The 26,337-nt window shown below is 38.8% G+C and overlaps 1 protein-coding gene and 1 pseudogene across 1 annotated transcript in view; one reads left to right on the forward strand and one right to left on the reverse strand.

The window, feature by feature from the left end:
- Window positions 1-26,337, forward strand: part of LOC118835785 (disks large homolog 2) — a 654,221-nt gene that overhangs the window by 50,434 nt on the left and 577,450 nt on the right. The window contains exon 2 of the mRNA XM_036743051.1: window positions 19,050-19,118. Coding sequence (XP_036598946.1) covers window positions 19,050-19,118 — 69 coding nt within the window. The remainder of the gene's footprint in view (window positions 1-19,049; window positions 19,119-26,337) is intronic.
- LOC118835787 lies at window positions 4,952-5,301 on the reverse strand (annotated as a pseudogene).

Raw genomic sequence — 26,337 nt, forward strand, 5'->3', positions numbered from 1 at the left:
TGTTTGTGTGGATCTGGGCCTTGCCTGGTGCTGCTCTAATACCTATGTGCAGTGTGTATGAGAAGGAAGAGCAAATAGTGATGAGGCTATGAAGTCAAACCCCACCTAGCATGGCCAATCTAATTTGTACTACGTAAAGTTGCCCTTGGTCAAAACCTTACAGTAGGGAATGGGACCAATGGGCCTTTATAACATGTAGGGAGAAAAGCTAAGTGCACAATACCAAGATATAATTTTATGACTTTTCTTGCCATCATTCACAGTAATTAGTTTGCCTTCTTTTTGTAACACCTAATAATAGTCCTTTAATGGTGATGACTAGGTGGCCGCTGCCTTAAACTGGATTTAGACCGCTAACTACAAGTTCAGAGGCTCTCCTACTCCATTGGCCAGGCTTTATCTGTGAAATTAATAGACTAATTGGTGCAGCCAACCACGCAGGGCAGCCATAATTCACTTGGATGTGAAGACTGTCCACATGCAAAATCGATAAGAAAAATAAATAGGAGGAGGATAATGGCAGATTTCTAATTTAAATTAAAATCTGTTAAAGTGATGGAAGGCACAAAGCTCTCTGTTTTGCCTTGGCAAACAACCCTGGGCCTTCTTGCAAAAGGTAGCAAACCTGCTTGTTCTACAGGAATGTGCTTATGCCCTGGCCCCCAGCATGATGAAATCCTTTTGGGACAAGCTCCCTGGCAACTGCAGGGCAGAACACTTTTTAGATTTCATGCTAGCTCATTTCAGCTTTGAATACTCTTCCTGGCAGAGGCCCAGCGCAACTGAGGTGAGTCAGGCTCAATGTCAGGGCAATAGGAACCAGCTTGGAGATTATCTGATAGGTCCTAGGCTACTCTTTTGAAACCCTAGTGTACTAGAGAAGCAAAGACTGGGCACTGGCAAACTCTGCTTAGTGCCCTAAAAGCATTGTAGGATCATGGAGTTAGGGCAAGAAGGAATCTTAGAAGCTATCCAGCCCAACCTCCTCATTTTAGAGCCAAGGAACCTGAGGCAAGGAGAAGTTAAAAGATTTGCCCAAGTCTAAATGGTGAATGTCAGGTGTTAGGACTTGAACCTATGTCCTCCAGCTTCAGAGCCAGTGTAAAATTATCAATTGCAGAGAAAATGCTGATCTCCATGGGAATAGGGAGTTCTGGGTAAAGAGCTATCCTACCAAGTTAAGAGAGTACCAGTTCCCATATTCAGCATTTCTCTTTGAAGATATAGCTTACGTCCAGGGCATGTGCTAGCAAATGCCAGTATTTATATTTTTATTCTCTGAGTCTTCATGGAAAGGTAAGGCAATACCAACTAGTAAAATGCCTGTGTTAGCAAAATAGAACAAAGTACCTCTCAACACTGATTAGTCATAGCACATGGAAGCCCTAGTGGTACATGCAGTCATAGAACTTTGACCTCAAAGAGCCCTGAGATATCTCCCAAGGACTCATGGTAGTGTCACTACTCTAGGTCTTGGTTCCCTTATTTAGAAAATTAGAGAGCTGGACCAGGATTCTCTGAGCTCCTCCCTTCCAACCCTCAATCTGTATTCTAGCCCAACACCCTCATTTTACAGATGAAGAAACTGAGGCCCGATACCAAAGCCAAGATTTGAACTTAGGTCTTTGTTTCTACCATAGTACAATGTCATGAGAGGAAAAAGAATTATCTACATCCTATGTGGGTAATGTTTCAAGAGGCTTTCATATATATCAGCACATTTTAAGATTATAACAACATTGTGAGTAGGCAGGACAGATATTATTATGTTTGTTTTACAGGTAAAGGATAGAAAGTGCAAGATAGCTAAGTTGAATTGCCTAAGGTCACATAGATAATGAGTAGCAGGGCTTGAACATGTTCCCAGACTTTTGATTCTACACATTTTTTAAGACTCTCTCCCATACAAAAAGGAAAGAACTCAATGGCTGGCCTAGTTCAAGTGACTTCCTTGGTGAGGTTAAAGTAGATAGGTTGCAAGTTGTTGTATCTCACCAGGGTCCAGAAGGTTACAGATGCAACCACCATTACATAACCTTAGCCCTGGCTTTTTTTTCTTCCATATGGCCCATTCACAGTCTTTGACAAATGTTCTGTTACTATCACTAAGATATGTACACCTATTCAAGGTCTCAGAAAATACCCTTAAGTTTATTTCCCTGGACAGTGCTACTGGCAGAGAAAATATCATCAAACAGAGGCCTCTCTTTCTACTTGCCAGCCCCATTCCACTTTTGAGTTCTGTCTGTTTATACTAGGATGAGCAAATAGAAGGAAGGCATAGTAAAAAAGACCTCACTACAGTGGGATTCAAAAGAACTAGATTCTGCTATTGGCTCTGACATTACCTGTGGAAAGTTATACCAACAATCTGGACCTCAGTTTCCCTATTCATAAAACTGGGGAAAGGAGAATGAAGCAGATGATCTCTAAAGTCATCAAAGGTAATTGGTACATAACAGACTACTTTCCAGAATCTCAGGAAAATAATCTAGCCCAATTTAAGTTTTACCTTTTTTAGTAGCTAACTTCTCTGGACCAGCAAGGAGGAAATCTCACATGACTTTATCCTTAAAGACTACACTTTCAGTGTGAACAATGGTCCTTGTGGAATGGCTTTTTTTTGATGTGTATCTGTTTTAAAATATCTTATTGCCTCCTGAAGTGCACTGTGCATGAGGAAGGGCCTAAGAAGACCGATGATCAGCCAACAATCTAATAACTAGAGGAATAAAGGGAAGGATGTGCCTATTATATTAAAACAGTATATTTTCTTCTGGACATTTCAGGCTTTTGGACCAGGCAGATAACATTTGAGGTCAGACTGAAGGACAGGATACTGAGGTTTCTTATTACTTTTCTAATGAGTACACCCCTGAAACCATACCCACACTTAAAAGCAAGTTCTAGTCTTCCAGCTACCTGAAGGTAGTTTCACTGTATCCAAGATGGCCCAGTATTCTAGCTTGTCAAGACCTACTTGAATTAGATGGCCTTTGTCACCCTATGTGTTCCTTCCCAATTTTGTGTCATGTGCAAATCTGCTAAGTATCCAACCTATGTCTTGTTCAGAGTCATTGATAAAAATGATAAATATCACTGGGCCAAACAGATCCTTAGATGACTCTGCTACAGACCTTTTTCCCTAATGACATCCGGTCAAAATGATTCAACCAAATCTGAATCCACATAATCTCTTTGAGATATAGCTCACATCTCTCCATCTTGTCCACAAGGATAACATTGGGGACTGTCTATTTTATTTGCTGAAATCAAAGTAAACTAACCCACCCACATTCCATTGACTTACCAGCGTAACAAACACAACACAAAAGGAAATCGGGCAAGTCTAGCATGATTAGCATGATCTGTTTTTAATGACCATGTTGGTACCCTGTGATTGCCACTTTTTTTTTAGATATTCACTATCCATCCATTTAATAAAACATTCTAGAATTTTGCTAGGAATCAGAGTTAAAACTCATTTGATATGCTGAATTCGTTCTCTTCTCCTTTTTGAAAATGGGGACATTTGTCTTTTTCTAATCTTGTAGAACCTCTTCTTTACATCAGTAGGATCCCTGGCTGTAATTTGCAATTCACATACCACAGTATCTTTCAGAACCTGGAATACTGTAGTTCATCTGAGCAAGGTAAAATCCTCAAGGGCAACTAAGGGCTCTCTCCCTTCCTCTCATAAGCATCAGTACCCTATTGGACATTTTTTGGGTCTGTTATTTGCAGTATAAAAATCATTTTTCCTTTCAAGAAAAAAGTAAGAGCAAAATAAACAACTCTGAGCCAACTGTGCTTTCTCTCTATCATCCATCAATTATTATCCCATCCACCCTGAGCAGTCATCATATCCCTTCTTTGATTCTTTTCTTTGCCCTGTCATAGGTTAAAATTCTAATTTATCTGTAAAGGTGTTGGACTAGTTATCCTGGAAGGCACCTTTCTGCTCTGTATTGTCTGGTTCTATATTTCTCATATGTGCTAAGTAACTCAGGACACAAATAGAGTCAAATAGTCCCTGGTATAAAGGGGTTCACATTCTAAATGGGACAGATAATATACAAAAGAAAGTTTAGTCACAAGGTGGATGGAAAAACCTAGAAGTCCTAAGGATTCACTGGCCTGGTGGATAGCAAGGCCTGAGGTTCTTAGATTGTAGCAGTAGGCCAGATGCCAGTGCCAGGGTCTGGAGGGCATAGAAGTAGGGCAGATGGTAAGATCTTACAGTAGTCCACCATCTCACCTTATCTCACTAGAATGGAGGTGGTGACTCCCATCCATCTCTTTAAAGAGTTCCCCATTTTTTCCCAGTTGGAATTGTTTTCCTTCATGCTTTCTTAACTTCTTGAATATCTTGAGAATATCCTATCCCTCCTGTGTTTACTTTCCCTGGACAATTTTAGTCTATCTTACCTGCCCTTTGAGCTCTGAAATCTACTCTTCCCAAATGCACAATAGGTTTGACTATTCCTGATTTTCTTCTCCCCTGTGACAAATTCTAAAATAGAACAAGTACTTTGCACCCTCCCCAGGTTCCCACTATTTCTGCCTCATCAACCAATTCTACTTGACTGTGAAAGTTAGATCCAGAATAAAACTTCCCTTTCCCTTATCCTAAAAGGTTCTTGACAACCTTCCCGACCCTTAGTTTGGTCATCTGTGAAATCAAGGGACTGGATCATAAGTTATCTCTCAAGTTTACTATGACATGTTCATAGACGAAATGAAGAAATATGGGCCGGGTGATATTATTGTAAATTGAACTGAGCTGGTTGAACAACCAAGCCCATAGGGTATTGACTCTATGGTTAACCTAGATGGAGACTTCTGTGGAATATTGTATATTTCCATCTCTGGCCCCTTCTTATTTTCTGTTTTATCAGTTGCTTTTTTTTCAAGTTTTAATTTTCTTTATTATTCAAAAAACATATCCTTTTTATTTACTTTTTTGACTCTGCGCTTGTGCCTTCAACACCTTCACAACAATTTTCTGCTCCTCAATCAGGAAAGCACTCTTGATTCTGTCACGGACACACTTAGCACACATGGAGCCACCATAAGCCCTGCTGACATGCTTTTTTGTCTTCGATAGCCTCATAAGAACTTTAGGTCTCGCTGCACGAACACCTTGAAGTCTTCCTGGGCATACACCACAGGCTGATTTTGGTGCTTTTCCAACTTTCTTGGAATAAAGGTAAACAATTCTGTTACCCGGGGTGACAGCCGAGTTTTGTTGGAAGCTGTATTGTAGGACAGCCTACGGCAATATGTCAGACGCTGAACCATTTTTAATTTCTGTCAGGTCCATTACTGGAAGAGGGAAAAGAAAGTGCGTCCGAGTTCAGAGTTCAAATAGTGACTTCCTTATCAGTTGCTTTTAGGAGAGCAAAGATGGTGTATTAACCAAACAAGTTGATGGCACAACCTAGTGGGGACAGACAATATGAAAAAGGATAGATTTCAAGTGCAAAATTATCTCAGTGGAATGATACAACGAGCCAAATAAGTGAAATTGAGTATATATATTTGTGTGTGTATATATATATATATATATACACTCAATTTCACTTATTTTATTTCATATATATATATATATATATATATATATATATATATATATATATGAAGTGATAGAATTTTAACGTTGGAAAGACCTTAGAAGTTATCTAATCTAATTCCTATAGAAAACACAAATCAGCAGCACATACTCAAAAAATCAAAAATAAGGTGGGAGAGATGCAGCTTTGTAGCAATCCAATTGAAAATGTGTTTCAGAATTTTATATGACAACAAACTTAAAATGGGCCAAACCTGTGGTGTGGGTGCTAAAACATAAAATATTATGTTACATAGTTAGAAATACAGGGTTGAGGTCAAGAGGTCTCTCAATACCCTGCCACAGATTCTGTCCTAGATGGCACATTTTGGGAAGGGGCATTGACAAAGTAGGTTGCATGTAGAAGAAAGTGACCAGGATAGTGACAACTTGAAAATCATCTCATACAAAGAAGGCATGGGGCTATATTAATCTGGAGAAGAAAAGGCAGAGGGAAACATGATCAAATATTTAAAATTTTCTCATGGCTCAGTATAAGAAACAACTTTTTGATAAACAGAATTGCCCAATGACGGAATAGACTGTCTCATGATATAGTTAGCTCCTCATGACTGGAAATAATCAAGCAGGGGTTGTAAATCCAAACAACAGTCTGAGGGTTGGAAGATTCCTCAGGGGCCATATATTCCAACCTCTTCAAGAAATGAGTAGTCACTATAACGTACCTAACTGATCAAATTAAACACATAAAGCACTTTGTAAACCTTAAAGTACTACATAAATTCTAACTCTTATCATTACTATTACTATTATTGTTGTATTTTGATTAATGTTATTGAAGTCCTCCAAGGAGAGGTAATCTATGACTTCTTGAGACAACTCATTCCACTTTGGGACAATTCCAATTGTTAGAAACTCCCCCTCCTCCCCATAGGAAGCCTAATAGCCTCTTTGCACCTTCCTCTATTGCTCTTAGTTCTGCCCTGTGGGATGTAAATTTAAAAAGCCTAATGCCTTTAAATGCTTAAAAGACAGCAATCTTTTCTCCAGGCTAAACTTTCCTATTCCGCTGGCTCTATCCACATATGTCATGAACTCTTCCATGGTGGTTGCCCTCTCATGGACATTGCCCAGATTTCAATGTCCTTCTGAAACTGTGGTTCCCACAAATGAACACAATATTTCAGATATAAGATCTGGTCAGGGCAGAGTACAGTGGAATTATCACCTCCCTATTCCTGAAAGCCACACTCCTTTAACATAGCCCCAAAATTACAAGTCACCTAGGTAGCTTAGTGGATAAAGTGCTGGGCCTAGAGTCAGGAAGGCATGATTTCAAATCTGGCCTCAAGATCTGTGACCCTGGGCAAGTCACTTAACCTTGCTTCGCCTAAATCCACCAGAGAAGGAACTGGCCATCCACTCCAGGATCTTTGCCAAGAAAGCCCCATATGGGATCACAGAGAGCTGGATACAACTGAACAAGATCACTTAGCTTTTTCAGGCTGCCATGTCATACTATTGACTAATAGTGAACTTTTAGTCCACCAAAATCCCCCAGATCTTTTTTCTTTTCCATAATAGATGTTTTCTCACTGTGCATACCCCATCTTTTTGTGAATATGATTTTTTTCTTTCTAAATGTAAGAGTTTACATTTATTCCTATTGAATTTCGTCATATTAGATTTAGCCCAATTCTTTAGCCTTTCAAGATCCTTTTGGTCTTGACTATCATTCATTGTGGCAGTTGTCCCTTCTAGCTTGCTATCATCTGCAAAGCCAAAGAACACACCCATCTACAACTTTATCAAAGTCGTTAATATAAGCATTATAGAGCACAGGGCCACACAAAGACCCCTTGGGTACCCCATGGGAGATCTCTTGCCATGTTGGGTTGGGTTTATGATATTTATCAAAACTTTGCTAAAATCTAGGTAAACTATATCCTCAACATTCTCCTTATCTACCAGTTTACTAATCCTATCCAATACATAAATAAGTGGGGGAGAGGGGGAGAATAAGATTAGATTAGTCTGGCATGAACTTTTGTTGGGGAAGCCATTCTAGGTCTTCGAGATCACTGCTTCCTTTTCCATACTTTCACCAATCATCTTATCTGTCCTCAAGTTTTCCCAGGAATTGAAGTCATTCTCAGTGGTCTGTAGTTTTCAGATTCTATTCCCTTCTCTTTTATGAAAATCAGGATATTTGTCCTTCTCTGGTCTTGTGATACCTTTTCCATGTTCTATGATTTTTCAAATATCACTGACAGTGGGTCATCAATCATATCTGACAGTTCTTTTAAGACCTGAGTATGTAATTCATCTGGACTAGGTGATGTGAATTCATCAAAGACAGCTAGGTGCTTTCTTACTGCCCCCCTCCTTATCTTTAGCATCAATTCCTTGCTAGTCATTTTGGACTGGGATGGTATAAAAAGGATTCCCTGCTTTTTTGTGTATGGCTAGGAGAGGATGGAGGAGAGCGTTGGCTTAAATGACCTCTAAAGTCTTTTCCATCTTTAAGATTTATGGATCTAGCTCTAAACTTCTGATTCCACAGCTTAGTGATTTATTTGTGGAACATTGCAGAGAGTTTCTTCATTTATTTAACAGACTGTTGACCATACTGCTCCTTCGAGCTCTCTTTGTCTACACACTGTAGCAAGCCTGGCAAGGCTATACTTTAACTCGCTTAGCTCCTGCCTCTCGGCCCCTCACCCACTCTCTATGCCCAACTAAATAAACTACTGCTTGCATATCTTGGTGAAGTTACTGGTGTAGATACAAATCATACCATACAGCTGATAGCCATGATACTTTTCCAGCGCAAAGACTGACTGGTTAATAGCAATAATAATAATTGCTATTATTTCTATAGTACTTTGAGGTTAAAAAAAGAAAACACATTTTTCCCACACCAACACTGTCAGTTAGATACTACGAATATTGTTAACCCTATTTTACAGATGAGAAAATGGAGGAGCTGAGAGGTGAAGTTACTTCCTCACAGTCATGTAAGAGGAAGGTCTAGAGCCGGAATTAGAACCAAACGCTCTGGACTTCAAATTTGATGCTATTTCCACTATTCCGTGGTACCTCATATCCCTGATGTTCCTGCAAGGTGGCTTTCAGAATGCCTATGACATTTTCATTTTGGAGGTGCCTAGTTCCTAGGAACTAAGGGTGATACGCATCGATTTAACTTAAAAAGATAATCAATCTCCAGGGGCTAAATTGATCTCATGCTGGCACAGCTGCTTGTAGAGGGAACTGATTATAATGTATTTTTCATCTCCAACTGAAGATTACTGTAGGAGACTCTTTTGCATAATTATGAAGATGCAGAAAATTCAACCTTGGAAATGAAAGGCAGTAGAGACAATGCATGATGACCCACCTCCTGGTCCTAAAGGGAGAGGTATGCTATTGAGCTGCACTTTTGTCCCAAATATTAGCATGGTGCTTGAAAGCACTTTGTGAAGAAGGACATTTTCTTCCAATTTTCAAAATTCTACATATGAGTTTCACTAATTATATATATTTATATATATATACATACATATATACATATATATATTTTTCCCATAGAGAAGCAACATGATATAGTGGATAGTCAGCTAACCTTGGAGTCAGAAAGACCTGAGTTCATATCCTGATTCTGATAGGTACATGCTGTATAAACCCTAAACAATAAATTTCCTTTCTCAGTTGCCCAAGGCAACTCCCTAGGGCTGTCATGATAGATAGATAGATAGATAGATAGATAGATAGATAGATAGATAGATAGATATAGATTATATATCAGGCTATATATAGACATATATCACATATACGTAATATTTTTGTGTAAAGTACTCCATGGCATAGTGGATGAAGAGCTGGTTTCATAGGCAGGAAGATTTTAGTTCAAAGATTTGCCTCTGCCAAATATTGTTTGTGTGACCCTGGGTGAGTCATTAAAATTCTCAACCTACAGGCAAGTTTCTAGCACTATAAACTGGAGAGAAGGCGCCTACATGAAACAGTAGAGGAAGTTGCCTCATCTGAAATTTCCTTCTACCAGCGAAGTCATTGGTCCTATTCCTTTTCCTATTTTACTTTATACACACATAAATTATATACATATACACACATTTATGCATTTATATGTGTATATGTGTGTGTGTATACACACACACAGTAATTGTTAACAAAGTCTCCACTAGATTGTGAGTTCCTTGAGTGCCAGTACTGTGTTTTCTCATTCTTTGTGTCCCCAGCACTTAACACAGTGCCTGACACTCAGCAGGAATTTAATAAATGCTTATTGACTGACTGACACTGAAGTCTGCTTCTGATTTGCTATCTTGTTTGGTGGTGACCCTTGGTTCTTAAAGGCAGTTGTGGCAGAGGGTCAGTATTGCTAGGTTCTTCTATCATGTACATCTGTTGTGCTGGAAAATTTTGAATACAGTTTTGGATATGGGATCAATGTCTCTAGTCTAAGAACTATCCTAGCTAAGTTTGGAGACACTCATCATCAGCTTGGCCATGGGATGATAACTTCATAGCCATAGGAACTCTGAAAGATCATTTGCTAAGACGCCAACCACAATATGATCTGAGCTAGCGGAGGGTATGTACTCGATGAAATAACTGTTCTTTGAAATATTGAATGCAGAAGATAAGAATGGTAGAAATGAGGAGGAAGAAGATGTGGATGTAGATGATAATGGCCACCATGATGAAGAAATAAAGGCAACCATTCCAACAACTCTACTTTTTCCTCCTCCACCTCCTTGAATTCATTTTCAACCCCTTTCTATCCAGCTCAAGCTGAAACTGTTGGTTCTCCATCAGAATGAAAGCAAGGACACTCTTACTTCTTTATTTGTATCCCCGGAGCTTAGAGCATAGTAGGACTTTAAAAGTACTTCATTCATTCATTCACATTTAGTAATACTTTAGCGTTTACAAAGTATTTTACATAGGTTACATCAGTTCATCCTGACTACAACCTGTGAAGAAGTTAATATAAGTGTTGTTTCTGTTTTACAAATGAAGAAGCTGAGGCTCAGAAAAGTTAAATGATTTGCCCAAGTGGCATAGGTGGGACTTGAACCCAGGTCTTCTGATTCTACTTTTCTACTTTCCATCAAATTGTGTGGTCTGTCTTCTTCTATGTATTTGCTCTGTGTTGTTGTTGTTCAGTCATTTCAGTTGTGTTTGACCCTTTATGACCCCATTTGGGGTTTTCTTGGCAAAGATACTGGAGTGGTTTGCCGTTTCGCTCTCCAACTCATTTTACAGATGAGGAGACTGAGGCAAACAGGGTTAAGTGACTTGTCCACAGTCACATAGCTAGTAAGTGTCTGAGGCTGGATTTAAACTTACAAACATGAATCTTCCTGATTCTAGGCCGGGCACTCTGTCCACTGTGCCACCATACCTCAAGCATATTCGATTAGTTTGAGGGAACTATTTATGTCACAGGATCATAGATTTAGAGTTGGAAATGACCACAGAGGCCATTTAATTCAACCCCCTCATTTCACAGATGATGAACTAGGACCCAGAAAGGTCCAGTGACTTACCTAGGGTCACACAAATGGTAAAAGGCTGAGACAAGATTTGAACCCGTCTTCTTGACTCCATGTCCAGTGCTAGATCTAATATTGGGTGCCTGATAATATGAGCTCCAAAAGAACTCAGGAAAATTGTTTAATGATAGAATTTTGTGCAGTCAGAAAGGCTTTTCCCAAATTAGGTTGGTTGTTAGGAATCAAATTAAATAAGCATACTCTATTTATTAGTTAATAAAGGGCAAGAAGAGAGCCCCTTTCTCAAATTCCCCTTCGAGACAGAGTCATCTAACATTACGGTATGTTATAAGGACTACTTATCCTGGCTTTCATTTCTCCAAAGAATGAGGAAATTAAAAAGTCATCCATCAAAAATAGTTATGTTCTTTATGTCCTGTGCTTAATACTGTGATTTAAATACTTATACTCAAAGATCATTTTTAATTTAACAGGGCGAGTGTGCCAGATATCACTCAGCAAATACTATTGCTGCAGACAGCAGTTTGGGACCTTTTTCTTCATTTTGAAGATAAGAGAATTATTGAAAAGTAGCCTTTTTGGTTCTCTCTTTCTGCTTTATTCTGTACTGAGATGAATAGAAAGCTAATAGGTCTTTTATTGGAAAGACACCCCCCACCTTTTCAAATAACCCCCAGACATATGTTCATGGTAATCTAATTTAGTATGTCCCCAAATCTATAAAATAAGGCAGGGCCACATCTGTCCTAGCTGATGCTAACATAGATTTTCCATTTAGGATTATCACTGTGATAATAAGGGAATTGTTCTTGTCTTTATGGATTGATTCACTCAAGGGGTAAAGGGAGAGGAAATGGAATGAACATTTCTACACTGTCTACTATGTGCCAGGCACTGTGCTAAGTACTTTTTACAACCATTATCTTATACTGCCAAGTAGGTGCTGTTGTTATTCCCATTTTACAGGTGAGGAAACTGAGGCAAACAGAGGTTAAATGACTGGTCTAGGGTCACACAGCTGGTAAGCATCTGAGGCCCAATTTGAACTTGGGTCTTCTTGATTCCAGGCTCAGCATTCTATTCACTCTATCCACTGTGCTACCAGTTGCAAAGGATGTCAAGAGCCTCAGGAACACACTCTCAAAATTGTATTCTAAAAGTAAAGTCTAGGTGGACCAGGTTTTATCACAATCTTCCCCCCACCACACACACTCTTAGCCCCTTCCCAATCCAACCAACCCAGGAAAACCATCCAGTTCCTTCTTTCTGCCTACAAATGCAGACTCTGGATACTCTACCCAAAGAACTCTATGCTCCCAGGGTGAATAGGATGCCTCCCTTAGGCCTGATCCAGTGGCAGGTGAACCTAAAAAGGCATGTAGACTTAGATGTGACTCAGCCCTGCAGACTCAGGACAACTGGGATTCCCAGACTACTGTGGGCAAAGAATCCTTAGTTTTGCAACATTCATCATAACTCATGCCTACAAATCGCACAATAGCCATCCTGTAATGTTTTGTCATGGCACGTCAGGGCTAAGCAGCTGTACGTTGATTTATCTCCCATATCATACTTCTCCTCGTCACTGGCTTTTTAATTCTAGGAGCTGATTGGTTGCATAGAAAAGAAATGAAGAATGAAAATGATCCCATAGGTATTATCTGGGCTGTAGCTCTCTTTACCAGGTACTGACATTCCCTTCACTGCCTGTGATTGCATGGCAAACGTGGCTTTGGTTGCCTCCAAGGTGCCCTGTTTATCCCTCTTCTGACTCCTGCTTCCATTTTCTAAGTTAGAATTCCTCTTGGATGTGCTCTTATGGCACCCTTTTAGTTGGCTTAATAAATAACTAGACACCATGAGAAACCTTATGTTGTTTCCTTTCTCAGGTCTTCACCCTATAGTGAACTAGATTAAAAACTGATCCCCAGGATCCACCAGCATTGTGGTTTGAACAAAAAAAGAGTGTTATGTTACCGGAATGGGCTGTCTACATTGCTCAGCTAGTAGGTAGCACTTCATTATAGAAGACAATTGCTGTGACTTGGGGACTTGCTCGAGTACACATTTTTCACTTTAAAGGCTGGACTTTTCACTCCCTTTTGTAATTCCAGAAGTTGTACTATACCATCCAATTGTATGAACTGATCACAGTACTTTCTCTTTAGCTTACCCTCACTGAGCCTCCTGGGGCTTTTTGCTTCACGTATCTCCTATGTTTCCTACTTAAATTGTTACTGAGACCAGTGTTAGAACTTGCATTTCTGCTGAAATCATACCAATCCATAGGGGCCAGAATCTGGACCTCAAGGGTTCACAGGTGTAGATTCCCTGGCACTTACCTATCAGAGCATATACCTGGTCACATGCTGCCTCCTTGAGCTAAAATCTAGAAGTCCAATCACATGAATGAAAAGTAGAAGGAAATGCTTCTAAAATTCATTCAATATCATCTGTGAAAGGAAAGTATTAGATGAGATGAGCTCCTATGTTTCCTTCTATTTCTAGTATTCTATGATTACTATGCTCGTGGCACATAGTAAATGTTAATAAATGCTCTATTAACCTGCCTCTTACTAACTGAGAAAATTATTTTTCTATCATAGTAATAACCAATTATTAAATTAGAATCCAGGCTTTTCTCCTCTGTTTCTTTATTTTTTAATTTTTAGTAGGGGGAAGGCAGGGCAATCGGGCTTAAGTGACTTCCCCAAGGTCACACAGCTAGTAAGTATGTCAAGTATCTGAGGCCAGATTTGAACTCAAATCCTCCTGACTCCAGGACGAGTGCTCTACTCACTGTGCCACCTAGCTGCCCCTTCTCCTCTGTTTCTCTATTGAAGCCCAGCTCCTGTGGAAGGTCAACCTCTAAAAGACATGGCTGATTGAGATTGTCTTAGCCTTCAAGGTACAAGTTCTTCCATCTTGGACAGGACCCCAGGCAACTAAGAGACCCTACTTCTGTTTAAAATGTAAATAGAATCCTATCTGGACTAGTTCTTACTCTGAGGAAATGAGTTTCTTTCCTTGTATCCCTCCAGTAGAGTTTAGTGTGACGCAGCTCATGAAGGAGAAAACCAACCAGAGTAATCTGAATGGACATAGATTCCCCTGTCCAGATTGCTGGAGGCCTCTGAGTCTCATGATCAAGCCATGTTATCAGCAGAAGGAGCCAAAAACTTCCAGCACTTCTTAAAGTTACCCACAGTTTAAGAAGTGCAGAAAGGGCTGCAAGGACTGTAACCTAGCCCACTTCCTCATTAAATATCCACCAATCAGGGTTGATTTTCAGTTGTTAAGGGAATTCCCCTTTCAAGGATTATTTAAAGCTTTCAGGCTCTCCATGTCATTTGTTTTTGGTTGTGGAGAGAAACAACTGACCATCAATCTATTGATTATTACCAAGCCTAATTAAAAATTCATTATTATATAACCAGAACCTCTTTCTCTTGTGTTTTTGATTTGCCACATAATGAAAGGTAGCATGAAGCCTTAGGAAGACCACTTGATTAGGAATCAGATGACCTCAGTTCAAATCCCTGCTTTGTAGCTAGCTCCATTACCTTGGGTTACTAGGTCAACCAAATGGGACAGTCGGACTAGATGACCCCTGAGATCTCTTCCAGTTCGAAATCTATGATTCTATTTGCATAAACAGAGCAGGTTAGAACTAGAAGGGTCATTTTGTCCCAGCCCATCATTTTTCATGTAAGAAACTGAGCTTCAGATAGCTGAAGAGGTAAAGCCATTTGCCCAAAGGCACACAGCTAGTTATTGGAAAATCTGGGACTGAAATGCAGGCCTTCTGTTCCAACACATTTTTCACAATAAAATATATCCTAATTACAACCTGCATTTCTTGAGCACTCATGAAATATACTGTATCTGTCCTTACTACCTGTGCTTAAAAACAATGTTTTGTGGTCTCTAGAAGACTCGATAATAAAAGTACCACCATTGAAATTTCATATCACAGAACTCTAAGTTTACTCTTAAAGAATAATTTATACAATAAGATAAGGGTTGATTTTATATATGGAGTATGAACATGTTACATGTCCTTTGGAAATTGTCATTTTCCATTTCATATAATGAATGTCATTGATAATTTTTAAAAGTATAATCTTTCCATAATTTAGATTTGAGTAAAACAGAATTATTAAGCATTTCTATTAGTATGTTTATTAAGTGTGCCCGGAAATCAGAATTCTGTAGTAATCCATTCAACAGTATTCCAGACCTCCATTGGCTCTGGGGCTTCATTAACGAAGGTATTCCCTCTAACGAGACAGAGTTCAGCCCACTCATGACTTGCCCATCCTGTTTACTTCTTGTCCTCAGGGTCCAACAAACTTACTGTAATGGTAAGGGGAGGGTAATGTAGGGTCCATCCAATATGCCAGGAACCTTCCTTTAGTATTTGTTCAGTGAACACTTTATTAAATCAGATACCTGCTATGTGCAGAGCACTGGGTGAAGCCTGGGGGCAAGGGAAAGTGAAGGAGAGAGAAAAATTTAAATAGAACACAGTCTTTGCCCTCATGGAGTTTTTTGTTGTAGTTCAGTCATTTCAGTCATATCTGTTTCTTCATGACCCCATTTGAGGTTTTCTTGGCAAAGATACCATAGTGGTTTGCCATTTGCTTCTCCAGTTCATTTTACAGATGAGGAAACTGAGGCAAACAGGGTTAAGTGACTTGCCCAGTATCACACAGCATGTGTCTGAAGCCAGATTTGATCTCAGGAAGATGAGTCTTCGTGACTCCAGTCCTGACACTTCACCACCTAGCCTCCATTCATGGAGCTTATAATCTGGTAAAGGGAGAAGACACAAAACATAGAAAATCATTATATAAAATAATACCTGTTCAGTGGATTAGAGAAATGTGAAGCAAGTTATGGGAGATGAAAAAGAGATGATCATCAATCATTGATCTTTGCCTGTCATCTCTGGGCTAACTTCTGTTAGCTAACATGTGGTCCTTACACTAACAATCAGATATTCTTACACACATTTATTTTATCCTTAGCAATGAACTCTTTGTGGCATATGTAGTATTGACTGATTAAACTTGCTTAAATAATTACTGTTTTTAAGGAAGATATATCTCATAATCCCTTCCCCTTTAAGGTTACCTTCCGTCTTGATCACTGAAACCTATCAAGACATCTTGAGGTTTACAGGCTAGATTTCTTTTTTAACCAAATCACTCTGTGTGTCAATGATTGCCCAACAATAGGTCCCAGTCCAAGCCTCAATGTTTAGTCGATGTTTGGTTTCTGATGGCTCAGAGTGAGTGTAAATAGCAATTGTTTCTGTTTTGGCCAGAAACCTTGAAGGTCTTCACCTCCTAGACTGATTTTTTCTTGGAGGGTGTCGGGGTATGGAACTAGGTCAAAGAGGATGTTCTTTGTTTCCTGTTTACCAATCTTTAATCACTAAATAGGCATTCCCTCAGACAAACTGTGACCTGGGAAAAACCTTAGCTTAAAAAGGCCAAGGTCTCCAATTGCATCCAGGGCCATCTCCAGTCATCCTGATCTAAATCTTGCCACTGGACCCAGATGGTTCCAGAGGAGAGGGTAAGGCTGGTGACTTTGCACGGCCTTGCCTCACTTAAATCTAATTCACTTGCGAGTCATGACATCACCTTCCTGATGTCATGGTCCTCTTCAGGAACAAAGGACAAACAACAATAACCTTCCCTCTATTCTGTATGTTCCTTGTATGTACCTACATATGTATGTGTTATCTCTCCGTTAGAATGTGAGCTCCTTGAGGGCAGAGACAGTTTTTCCTTTTTCTTTGTATCCTTAGAGCTCAGCACTGTGCTTGGCACATAGTAAATACTTATAATTAATTATTGATTGACAATACATAGTGTATCATACTAATTATTAATTATAACTGATACAGGCATTCAAACTAGAAACACTTATTGTCTGCCACTGTGGACAAAATACTACCTTAGGTATTGTGAGAGATACAAAACAGTAAGTGGATATAGTCTCTGCCCTCAAGAGGTTTACAACCTAGTGTGTCATCCTGGCAGAACTCAGATGGAGGGTCAGAAAATACATATATAGGAACCATTCCTATCCAATGGTAAAATAAACCACCTTGTTAATAACAAGCACTTATATAACACTTTAAAGTTTGCAAGGTACTTTACGTACAATGTCATATTGATTCTCAGAGTAATCCTTGTCAAGTATGTATGACGAGTCTCATTTATTTTGCACATTTTATAGATGAAAAAGAGGGTCAGTGTGGTTAAGTCACTTGCTTATATTTCAGAAATAGGATTTGAAGCCAGATCTGGCCTGACTATATTCCAGCACCCTATCTTCCTCGTCACCTTGCCTCTCTTATAAACTCCCCTTCTATAACAAAGGCTAGGTGACTATCTGTCCAGTCTAGAAAAGATTTTTTGACTTGGGATGGGAGAGTGAAGGAAGCACTTTACAAGCTACTTGTTTATGCTTTTAGCTCACAAATAGTAAAATGTTACCTTGTGATATTATGTGATCTATAGCATTGTTTTTACCACGCTGTAATAAGCATTTCCAGTAGTTTCTGCAGAATCCATTTTCTTTAAAGGTCTTTGGATCTAATGAGACATAGCTTCATTCTTCCCACTTTGCCAATCATGTGTCTTCATTGATGCTTTAAAAGATATGTAATTTCATCAATGGAGTGGAAACTTCCTCTACTGACTCAGATTTCAACTTCTGATCATGAGCTCTTCCCCAGTGGTTCAGCAAATGGTAGAGAAACAGCAGTCCATCATCTGGCCTATATTCAATTTTTTTAAGCCCTGCAGCAGCTTTTGAAATCTTTGCATCTCTAGTATCTCTGGAATAGCTTACAATGCCTCAGTCACTCTCAATCTACAATAAGGCATTGGAATGTGGGGTTTTTTTTAATCTCACAATTTTCTGAATTCATGATTTTACATGTTTATATATAATTTCATGCTTTATCTTTGTATGACATTTCCTATGATAAAATTATATGCAAAAATTAAGAGAATTATCCAAGAAAATCTTCCATTAAGGTAATTAGGCATCAGTTGACATGGATGCAAATCCTTGCTGTTCTGAACCTCAGTTCCTTAATCTGTAAAATGGTGGTTAGTCAACAAGACCTCTAATGCCCCTTCCATCTCTGCGTTTATGATTTCACTGTCATTAGCAAAATGAGAAGAATGAAACTATATTTGATTAGTTACACAGAAATAATTAGTGGTACTTGTTACAGCATCATTTTAAGTCATTTTTTAACCATGTCTGACTCTTCATGACTCCATTGGGAGTTTTCTTGGCAAAGATACTGAAGAGGTTTGCCATTTCTTTCTCGAATTCACTTTGCAGATAAGGAAACTGAGGCAAACAGAGCTAACTGACTTGCCCAGGGTCACACAGCTAGTAAGTGTCTGAGGTCACATTTGAACTCAGGTCCTTCTGACTCCCAGCCTGGCGCTCTATCTGCTGCTCCCCCTAGCTGCCTTTACAGCATCATAGAGTGCTTAGAGCTGGAGTTGAGAAACATGGGTTAGAGCCCCAACTCTAAGCTTGCTAGCTTTGTGACTTTGTGACTTCCCCACCTGGGGCCTCTATTCCTCCATCAGTAAAATGAGTGAAGGGCTCCCTAGGGTCCTTTCCAGCTTTAAATTTATGCCCCTGTGATCTGTAAAATTGAACTAATAATGCTTATGCTACCCACCTCACAGGATTGATGTGAGGAAAGTGTTTTATAAACCTTAAAGCACTCTATAGCCCTTAAAATATCCTAGAGAAATATCAGTGGGTATTTTGTTACACAAAGTCCTCCCCCTTTTCATATATGGTAACAGCGGAAAGTAGTAGAATGTGTGAAGACGCTTTAGTTAGATTTTTTTGTGGGTTTCACCCTACTTTCTTTTTCCATACAGTCATTCTCAGCACAGCACCACGACTCGTCAGCCCTCAATGACTCTGCAGCGAGCCATCTCCCTGGAGGGGTAAGCAAAGCATTCCAGAGCTCCCATTCTGAGGGAACTCCACATTACTGAGCACAGCGGGGCTACCCAGATGATGAGCAGAAAGACACATCTTGTGAGGGGTTGATGCTCAGATGTAAATACTACTCACAAACCCAAGGGTGGGCTTTAAACAAATTGAAATTAGTAGTGGTGATTCTTCTTATTAATTCACCCACAACTGTCTGATAGATGCTTTGTGTTCAAAATAAACATTCCATCTTTGAATGGACCCATCCCGATAGAGCTAGGGAGTTAGTTATTCATGGCAGAACCCAAAAGTAGAATGAGCTTCCTCAAGAGGTAGTTAGCTATCCATCACTATTTGTTGTTGGTGGAGTTATGAACTGATCCAACCTTTTTGGAGAGCAGTCTGGAATTATGCCCCAAGAGGCTAGATGACTTCTTGTCAAAGAGGTGACAGAAGACTTTGTTTTCAGGTATGGATTGGGTTAGATGACTTTTGAAGTCACCTTCCAACTTCTGAGATTGTGTTATTTTGTAATTCTGTGATTCTAGGTTTGGCTGGAATCAATTAAGCAAATATTTATTACATTCCTATTGTATTTTAGTTACCATGGTGGAAACTGTGGACACAAAGATAAAAATGAAGAAGATTACATTGTGCTAAGGCAGCTGTTCTTAATCTTAACTTGGGATTTGGAAAGATTCGAAAATTCTGTGTCAACATAATTGGTTTCTCCTTGTGATTTTATGTATTTTATTTTATGCACTTAAGAACATTATTTTGAGGAGAGGTCTATGGGCTCTCCTGCCAAAGGGGATTATGACCCCAGAATGTTTAGGAACTCCTGTACTAGGGAGCTACAACATCTACAAAAATAAATATTGTACAAGGAATATCCAGGAGAGAATGAGCATTAGGTAGTGGGACAATTGTGCAAGATTTCACAGAACAGATGGCAGCTGAGCTGAACTCTGAAGCAAGGTGAGGATTCTGAGAGGCAGAAATAAAGAAGGCGTACATGCCGGACATGAGATACAAATTGTGCAGAGATTGGGAAATGGGAAGTGGAGTATTGAATTAACAGAACAATCAGAAGTCCCATTTGGCTAGAATGTGAAAAGAGAGATAAAATTATAGTAGGCCAGAAAGTTAGGTTGAAGCCAGCTTGTAGAGGCCTTAAATGCCAAGCTAAAAGTTTTATATGTTATCCCAGAGTTGACAGATATTTAAGCAGGAAAATGGCATAATAAGTCCTATGATTTAGGAGTGGCAGCATGACATAGTGGATAGGCTGCTGGACAGGGAGTCAAGAAGAACTGAGTTCAAATCCTACCTCAGATACTTCCTAGCTGTAAAACTAAGTCATTCACTTAATCTCTATGCCTCAATTTCATTATCTGTGAAATGAGAGAGCTGGACTCAGTGGCTTCTAAGTTCCTTGCCTGATCTAAATTATATGTGTATGTATGTTTGTGTATATATACATATATATAGTGCATATATATGTATATATACACACACATACATATACGTGTGTGTGTGTCTGTGTGTGTATATATATATCTATGTATATGTGTATGTCTATGTGTATATATACATGTGTATATAAGCTGTGTGTGTGTGTATGTATATATATATATATATATATATATATATATATATATGTCGCAGTTGTGTAGAGGATGCAATGCCAAGACAAAGCAAGCAGACCAAATAGGAGGCTATTATAAGAATATATATGAGAAATGATGAGAGCAGTGGCTAAAGCATAGTTAGGATGCCCTGAGTCTTTCTGAGTAAGCCTGAGATATTTATTATATGTATGACCTGGCTAAGTCACTTAACCTCTGTCTTCCTTAATTTCCTCAACTGCAAAATAGTGACCATAATAAGAGTGCCGACCCCTCAGGGTTGCTACGAGGTTAAATAAGATAATATTAGTGAGTAACTTTGCAAACTTTAAAGTTTAAAGCTCTTATTATTTTTAAGGAGGAAGATATGAAAGATGTTATTGTACAAGAATTGGCAAGACTTTACAGATTGTATAGACGTAGTCAAGGATGACTCCAAGATTGTTAACCTGGATGTCCAAAAGGATGGTTATACACTCAATGGGAATAACAAAGTACAAGGGAAACATAGGTTTAGAGGAACCTAACCGGTTACCTTTAGATATATTATATATTTGAATATATTACATTTTAGATATCGGTGAGATATCAAAGGAAAAATATCCAGCAGTAAATCATTATTGCCTGACTCTAGACATATGTCTGTGTGTATGTATGCATATATATGTATGTATCTCTGTCTGTAGGTCTATATTTTTGTATGTATGTATGTGAAAAGATCTGGGTGCTGCCGACTTAGAAAGATACTTGTATCTATGAAAAGTTAGTTGATTTCCTAGAGATCAAGTGTAGAGAGTGAAGAAAAGGGATGCTAGGACAGAGTCCTAGATAAAACCCATGCTAAGGGGAAAGGAAATCAGTAATTATCCAACAAGGGGAAAAGGGAGTGATGGGAGCCGGGGGAGAAGGAATGCAGAGAAGCCTTACTGGTAGGAAGAATATAAGAAGTGAGCAGTTTTACGGAAGTCAAGAGAGGAGTCCAGAAGGAGGTTTGGAATAATGTCAAAGATAGCAGAGAGGTCAAGGAGGATGAGAACTGACCAAAAAACCCTATTGGATTCATCAGTTAAGAGAGCATCCATAATCTTGAAGAGAGCAGTTTTTTTGTTGAGCAGTAGGGTTGGAAATTAGAAAGGATTGGGAAATGCATAGGTGATGAGGACATGGAGGTAGTAAATGTAGACAGTTATTTCTGGGAGCTAGCCATTGAAAGGGGAAAAAAAGATAAAAGGTGGTATTTGAAGAAATGGCAAGGTCAAATGAAGATTTTTTTAAGATTAGGGTTAATCTGAACATTTTGAAGGCAAAGCAAGATTGAAAATGAGAGACCATGAATGATGGGGTTTCCTTCTGGAAGATGTGAAATGGCATGGGATGGCATGAGATGGGATGGGATGGGATGGGATCAAGTCTGCAAGGTAGAAGGCAGAGAAAGTAGATGTTGGAAGCAATCCAGGACTAGCACGACATGGAGAATGGTAGAACAAAGGGGCAAATGAATCAAGGGTGAAAGACAGTGTATTTATTATGTAGTTGAGGTGTTGAGAAAGGAAAGGAAAGCCAGCTGAACTGGGACAATAGAGAAGGAAGGATGAACTGGCCATTGAGGATAAGAACAGGTTTTAGGGGAGTGAGGCAGAGGAAGAGATAGAAAGTTAAGAGATTAGGATCAGTGATGATAATTTCAAAGCTCACTATCGTGGAAGTTAAACAGTTATAGGTAATTGTCAGGAGTATGGCATTCCTGGTAGTAGCCTGAGATAAGGCAAAGCTATAGATTGTGGAAGTTAAAGAAGTTGAACTAGAGACCTGGATGTTTGAGGGTTTATAACAATATATATTTACTAGATAGATACATAGATATAGATAGGTAGATAAATGTGTTGTTGTCATTCACTTGTGTCTAACTCTATGTGACCCCTTCAACTTTGTCCCTGGGGTTTTCTTGGCAAAGATAATGGAGTTGTTTGCCATTTCCTTCTCCACTATGTCCCCATTTTACAGATGAAGAACTGAGGCAAATAAGGGTTAAGTGACTCACCCAGGGTCACACAGCTAGTAAGTATCCAAGGCCAGATTCGAACTCAGATATTCCTGGCTCCAGGCTTGGTGCGCTATCCACTGCACTACCTTGCTACCCATATATTGATATACCCAAGTATAAAGGAAACAGATTTGTTTAAAGAGAGAGTCTGAGCCAGGTAGTCATCTCCTTGAGAAAGAAAGGGCTGGGAAAATGGGGAAGAAAGGGGTAACCTGGAGGCCAGTAGATAATGGCAACAAGGATACGGACTGATGGTAAACAGTGATGGAATGAACTTCAAAGGAGGAGAGAATGTTGCCTGGCAAAGGAAGGGAATGAAAATGGCAGTAGGGATGAAGGAACATAAGAAATCCTATTCTTAGCCCATTGTGTCAGGGAACTGGAGAAAAAGGGCAACCAGATGGTAAGGATAGCCAGGGATGGAGTTTCCAGACTAAACGACTGCTAAAGTCCCTTCTAACTCAACGATTCTGTAATGTCCTGTTGCATTACTGTTAAGTATGGAGCTTTTGTAAATGAAGTGGGGGAAAGTAAAGAGCTGGAAAATTATAATTTGAGAGTTGTGTAAACACATATGAGGGGAAAGGGAAAGCTAAAAGGAAAAAAGAAAAGGGAAAGCCAAAGAGGGGAAAAAAGAAGGCAAGGGAGAATAAGGGAGGAAAAATAAGTTGTTGAGTTATTACTACAGTTTTAAATTTTTTCATACAGAAAAAGTTTTTTTACCTTAAGGCATCTAAGTTAGGAAAAGCAAAAAGACAATTGTTAGCACTGATGGGATGGTACATAGAGCTCTATGTGATAGATAGAAACAGCAGCATGGAAGGAGCTTCATCAGTCTTCTGTTTGTTTTTGTCTGACTTCTTTTATCAGATACTTGGAAAATGTTCATAATTTTTAAAAAACTCTTGTGAGATTAAAACACACACACACACACGTACATCTTATAATGTTTTATTCATCAGGTGCAAGGGTTCCCTTTGAATAAGATTTTAGTAAAGTACAAGATTTATACTCAGTTTCTACTAGGGGGTAGAAGGATCACTTAATTAAAAAGAAAATGAAAAGACCATTTGTTTTGAAGTTAACAAAGCTTAAGAAAATATTTCATGACTGATTTTACCAAGCTGGAGTCAGGAATTAATCTTTGTGCTGTCCTACGGAGTAGCATATCCCAATTTAACAAGTGAAGTCCTCGTTGGTGGAACAAATCTAAATCATCATTTGAGTTCATTCCACTTACTAGGAATTAATATTTACATGAAAATAGAAGGATAAATCCTACGGAGAACTCATTCAAATCCTTATTAAATCTACCACTGAACAATGGAGTTTTTTTTTTCGGTGTGTTGACTGAGAATCAAGGGCTAAACTATGTTCATATTCCACTTTTGGCACTTATTAGTTATGTAGCAAAGAGTAAGGCATTTAACTTCTCTGGGTGTCATTTTTCTTATCTGTAAAATGGTTCTAAAGATATAGGATTGGGAAATAGAATTGTCATTGGAAAAAAAAGTTTTTGTGTATGTGTATATATATGTATGTATGTGTTTATATGTATGTATGTGTGCATGTTTGTATACATGTATGTGTACATTTATTTAATCTCTTAAATATATTATATATTTAATCAATATTCAATATATGTATTTATATGTATTTAACAACAATAAATATACATATATGTACTTACTTAAAAGTACACTGACTTTAGGGATTTTATATATATATATATATATATATATATATATAAAATATATATACATACATATGTAGGTAGGTATATGTATATATATAAAATATATGGTAGAGATTAAAATTAAATTTTTCATTATAGCCTCCATTTGTTTTCAGTGTTGATCCTTCTAATCTAAAAAAGTTATAATGAAAGTGAAGAGGATCAGGGGAAGAGTAAACAAAATTATGGACAAATCATAATTCTGTATAGTTTGGGAACATTATTGGTATTGGAACTGTCTAGAGATACAGGCTGATTTAAGATCTCTTTCCCAAGATATTGTCATCTGTGTTATTCAGCATCTATAATATGCAGAGCATAATTCTGACTACTAAGGGATCATCATCATCATTAACAAACATTAATAACATTCCTACTAAATGCCAGGCATTGTGTTAAGCACTGAGGATATGAGAAAAAAAAAAACCAAAGTCCCTGCCCTCAAGGAGCTTGCTGGGGGAAGCTGCTAAATGCCCTTTTCATTCTCTCTTCTTCCAGTAACCTCCCATCTTTCTAGAATGTCTCAAACCTATTCCTTAGTTCCCCTTGAGGGCTAGAAGAAAAAAAGAAATAGATCACTTTTTAGATCCCAAGTAATTGAATTTAAATTGCAACAGCCAAGTCCAGCTGGAAATAACCAAAAACTTCTCAATTGTAAACAGGATTAAAAACTGAAAACAGGCTGTAGAATGTCCAGCCTTGAAAAACACTAAAAATAGGATACACAGCCACTTACCTTAGAGGCAGTATGATTTTGTGAAAAGACTGAGAATCAAGTGAAAACTAGGTTCGTGTTCCACTTCTGGCACCTATTACTTATGTGACAAAGAGCAAGATCATTTAACCTCTCTGGGTCTCATTTTTCTTATCTGTAACATGGGCATAGTAATCTTACCAGGATGGTGGGGTTGTTGTGAGAATCCAATGGATTGTGTGTAAGGTGCTTCGCCAGCCGTAAATAGTTATAAAAAACCTCATTATTCTTTGTTTGGGTTGCCTTAGGTGAGATTTGTGTATGGAATTATAAACTCGCAAAATGATAAAACTGGAATGAATCCTGAAACGTAAACATGAAGTGTTAGAACTTGGGAGAATAACTAGTCCCCAGGGACAGGGTAATGTAGGCAAAGTGATTCTGAATTGGAGTCAGGAAACCATTGGTCCATATGGCGTTTCAGTATTTCAGTGTTACACGGACATTAATACCTGAGTGTGTATTGGTTACGTGACCCTGGACAAGTTATTTAACATTTTAGTTTCCTTATCTATAGAAGGGCAATAAGAACACCATGGTCAGCTAAGGGAGCTTAGTCTGATAGAGCACTGGGACTGGGGGTAGGAAGACTCCATCTTCCTGAGTTCAAATCTGGCCTCAGGCACTTAGTAGCTGTGTGACCCTGGCCAAGTCACTTAACCCTGTCTGCCTCAGTTTCCTCATATGTAAAATGAGCTGGAGAAGAAAATGGCAAACCACTCCAGGATCTTTGCCACAAAAACCCCAAATGGGTTCAGGAAGAGTCAAACACAATTGAAAAACAACTAAAAAAAGATGAGGGCACCACCACTAATAATAATAACTTTTTAGGACCTGCAAAGCTCCTTATGTATATTATCTCATTTTATCCTCACAGAAAGCCAGGGAATTAAGTGCTACTATTAACCCCATTTTACAGATGGGGAAGTAGAGGTAGGCAAATGTTAGTTGACTTACCAGAGGTTGGATTTCAACTCAGGCCTTCCTAACTGCAGCAGGCCCAATCCTCTGTCCAGTGCACCACTTGGTTGCCCCCAATGATACTTGTACTTTGTGGGGTAAGAAAATG

The sequence above is a fragment of the Trichosurus vulpecula genome, chromosome 2 (genome assembly GCF_011100635.1).
Source record: "Trichosurus vulpecula isolate mTriVul1 chromosome 2, mTriVul1.pri, whole genome shotgun sequence".
Classification (NCBI taxonomy): domain Eukaryota; kingdom Metazoa; phylum Chordata; class Mammalia; order Diprotodontia; family Phalangeridae; genus Trichosurus; species Trichosurus vulpecula.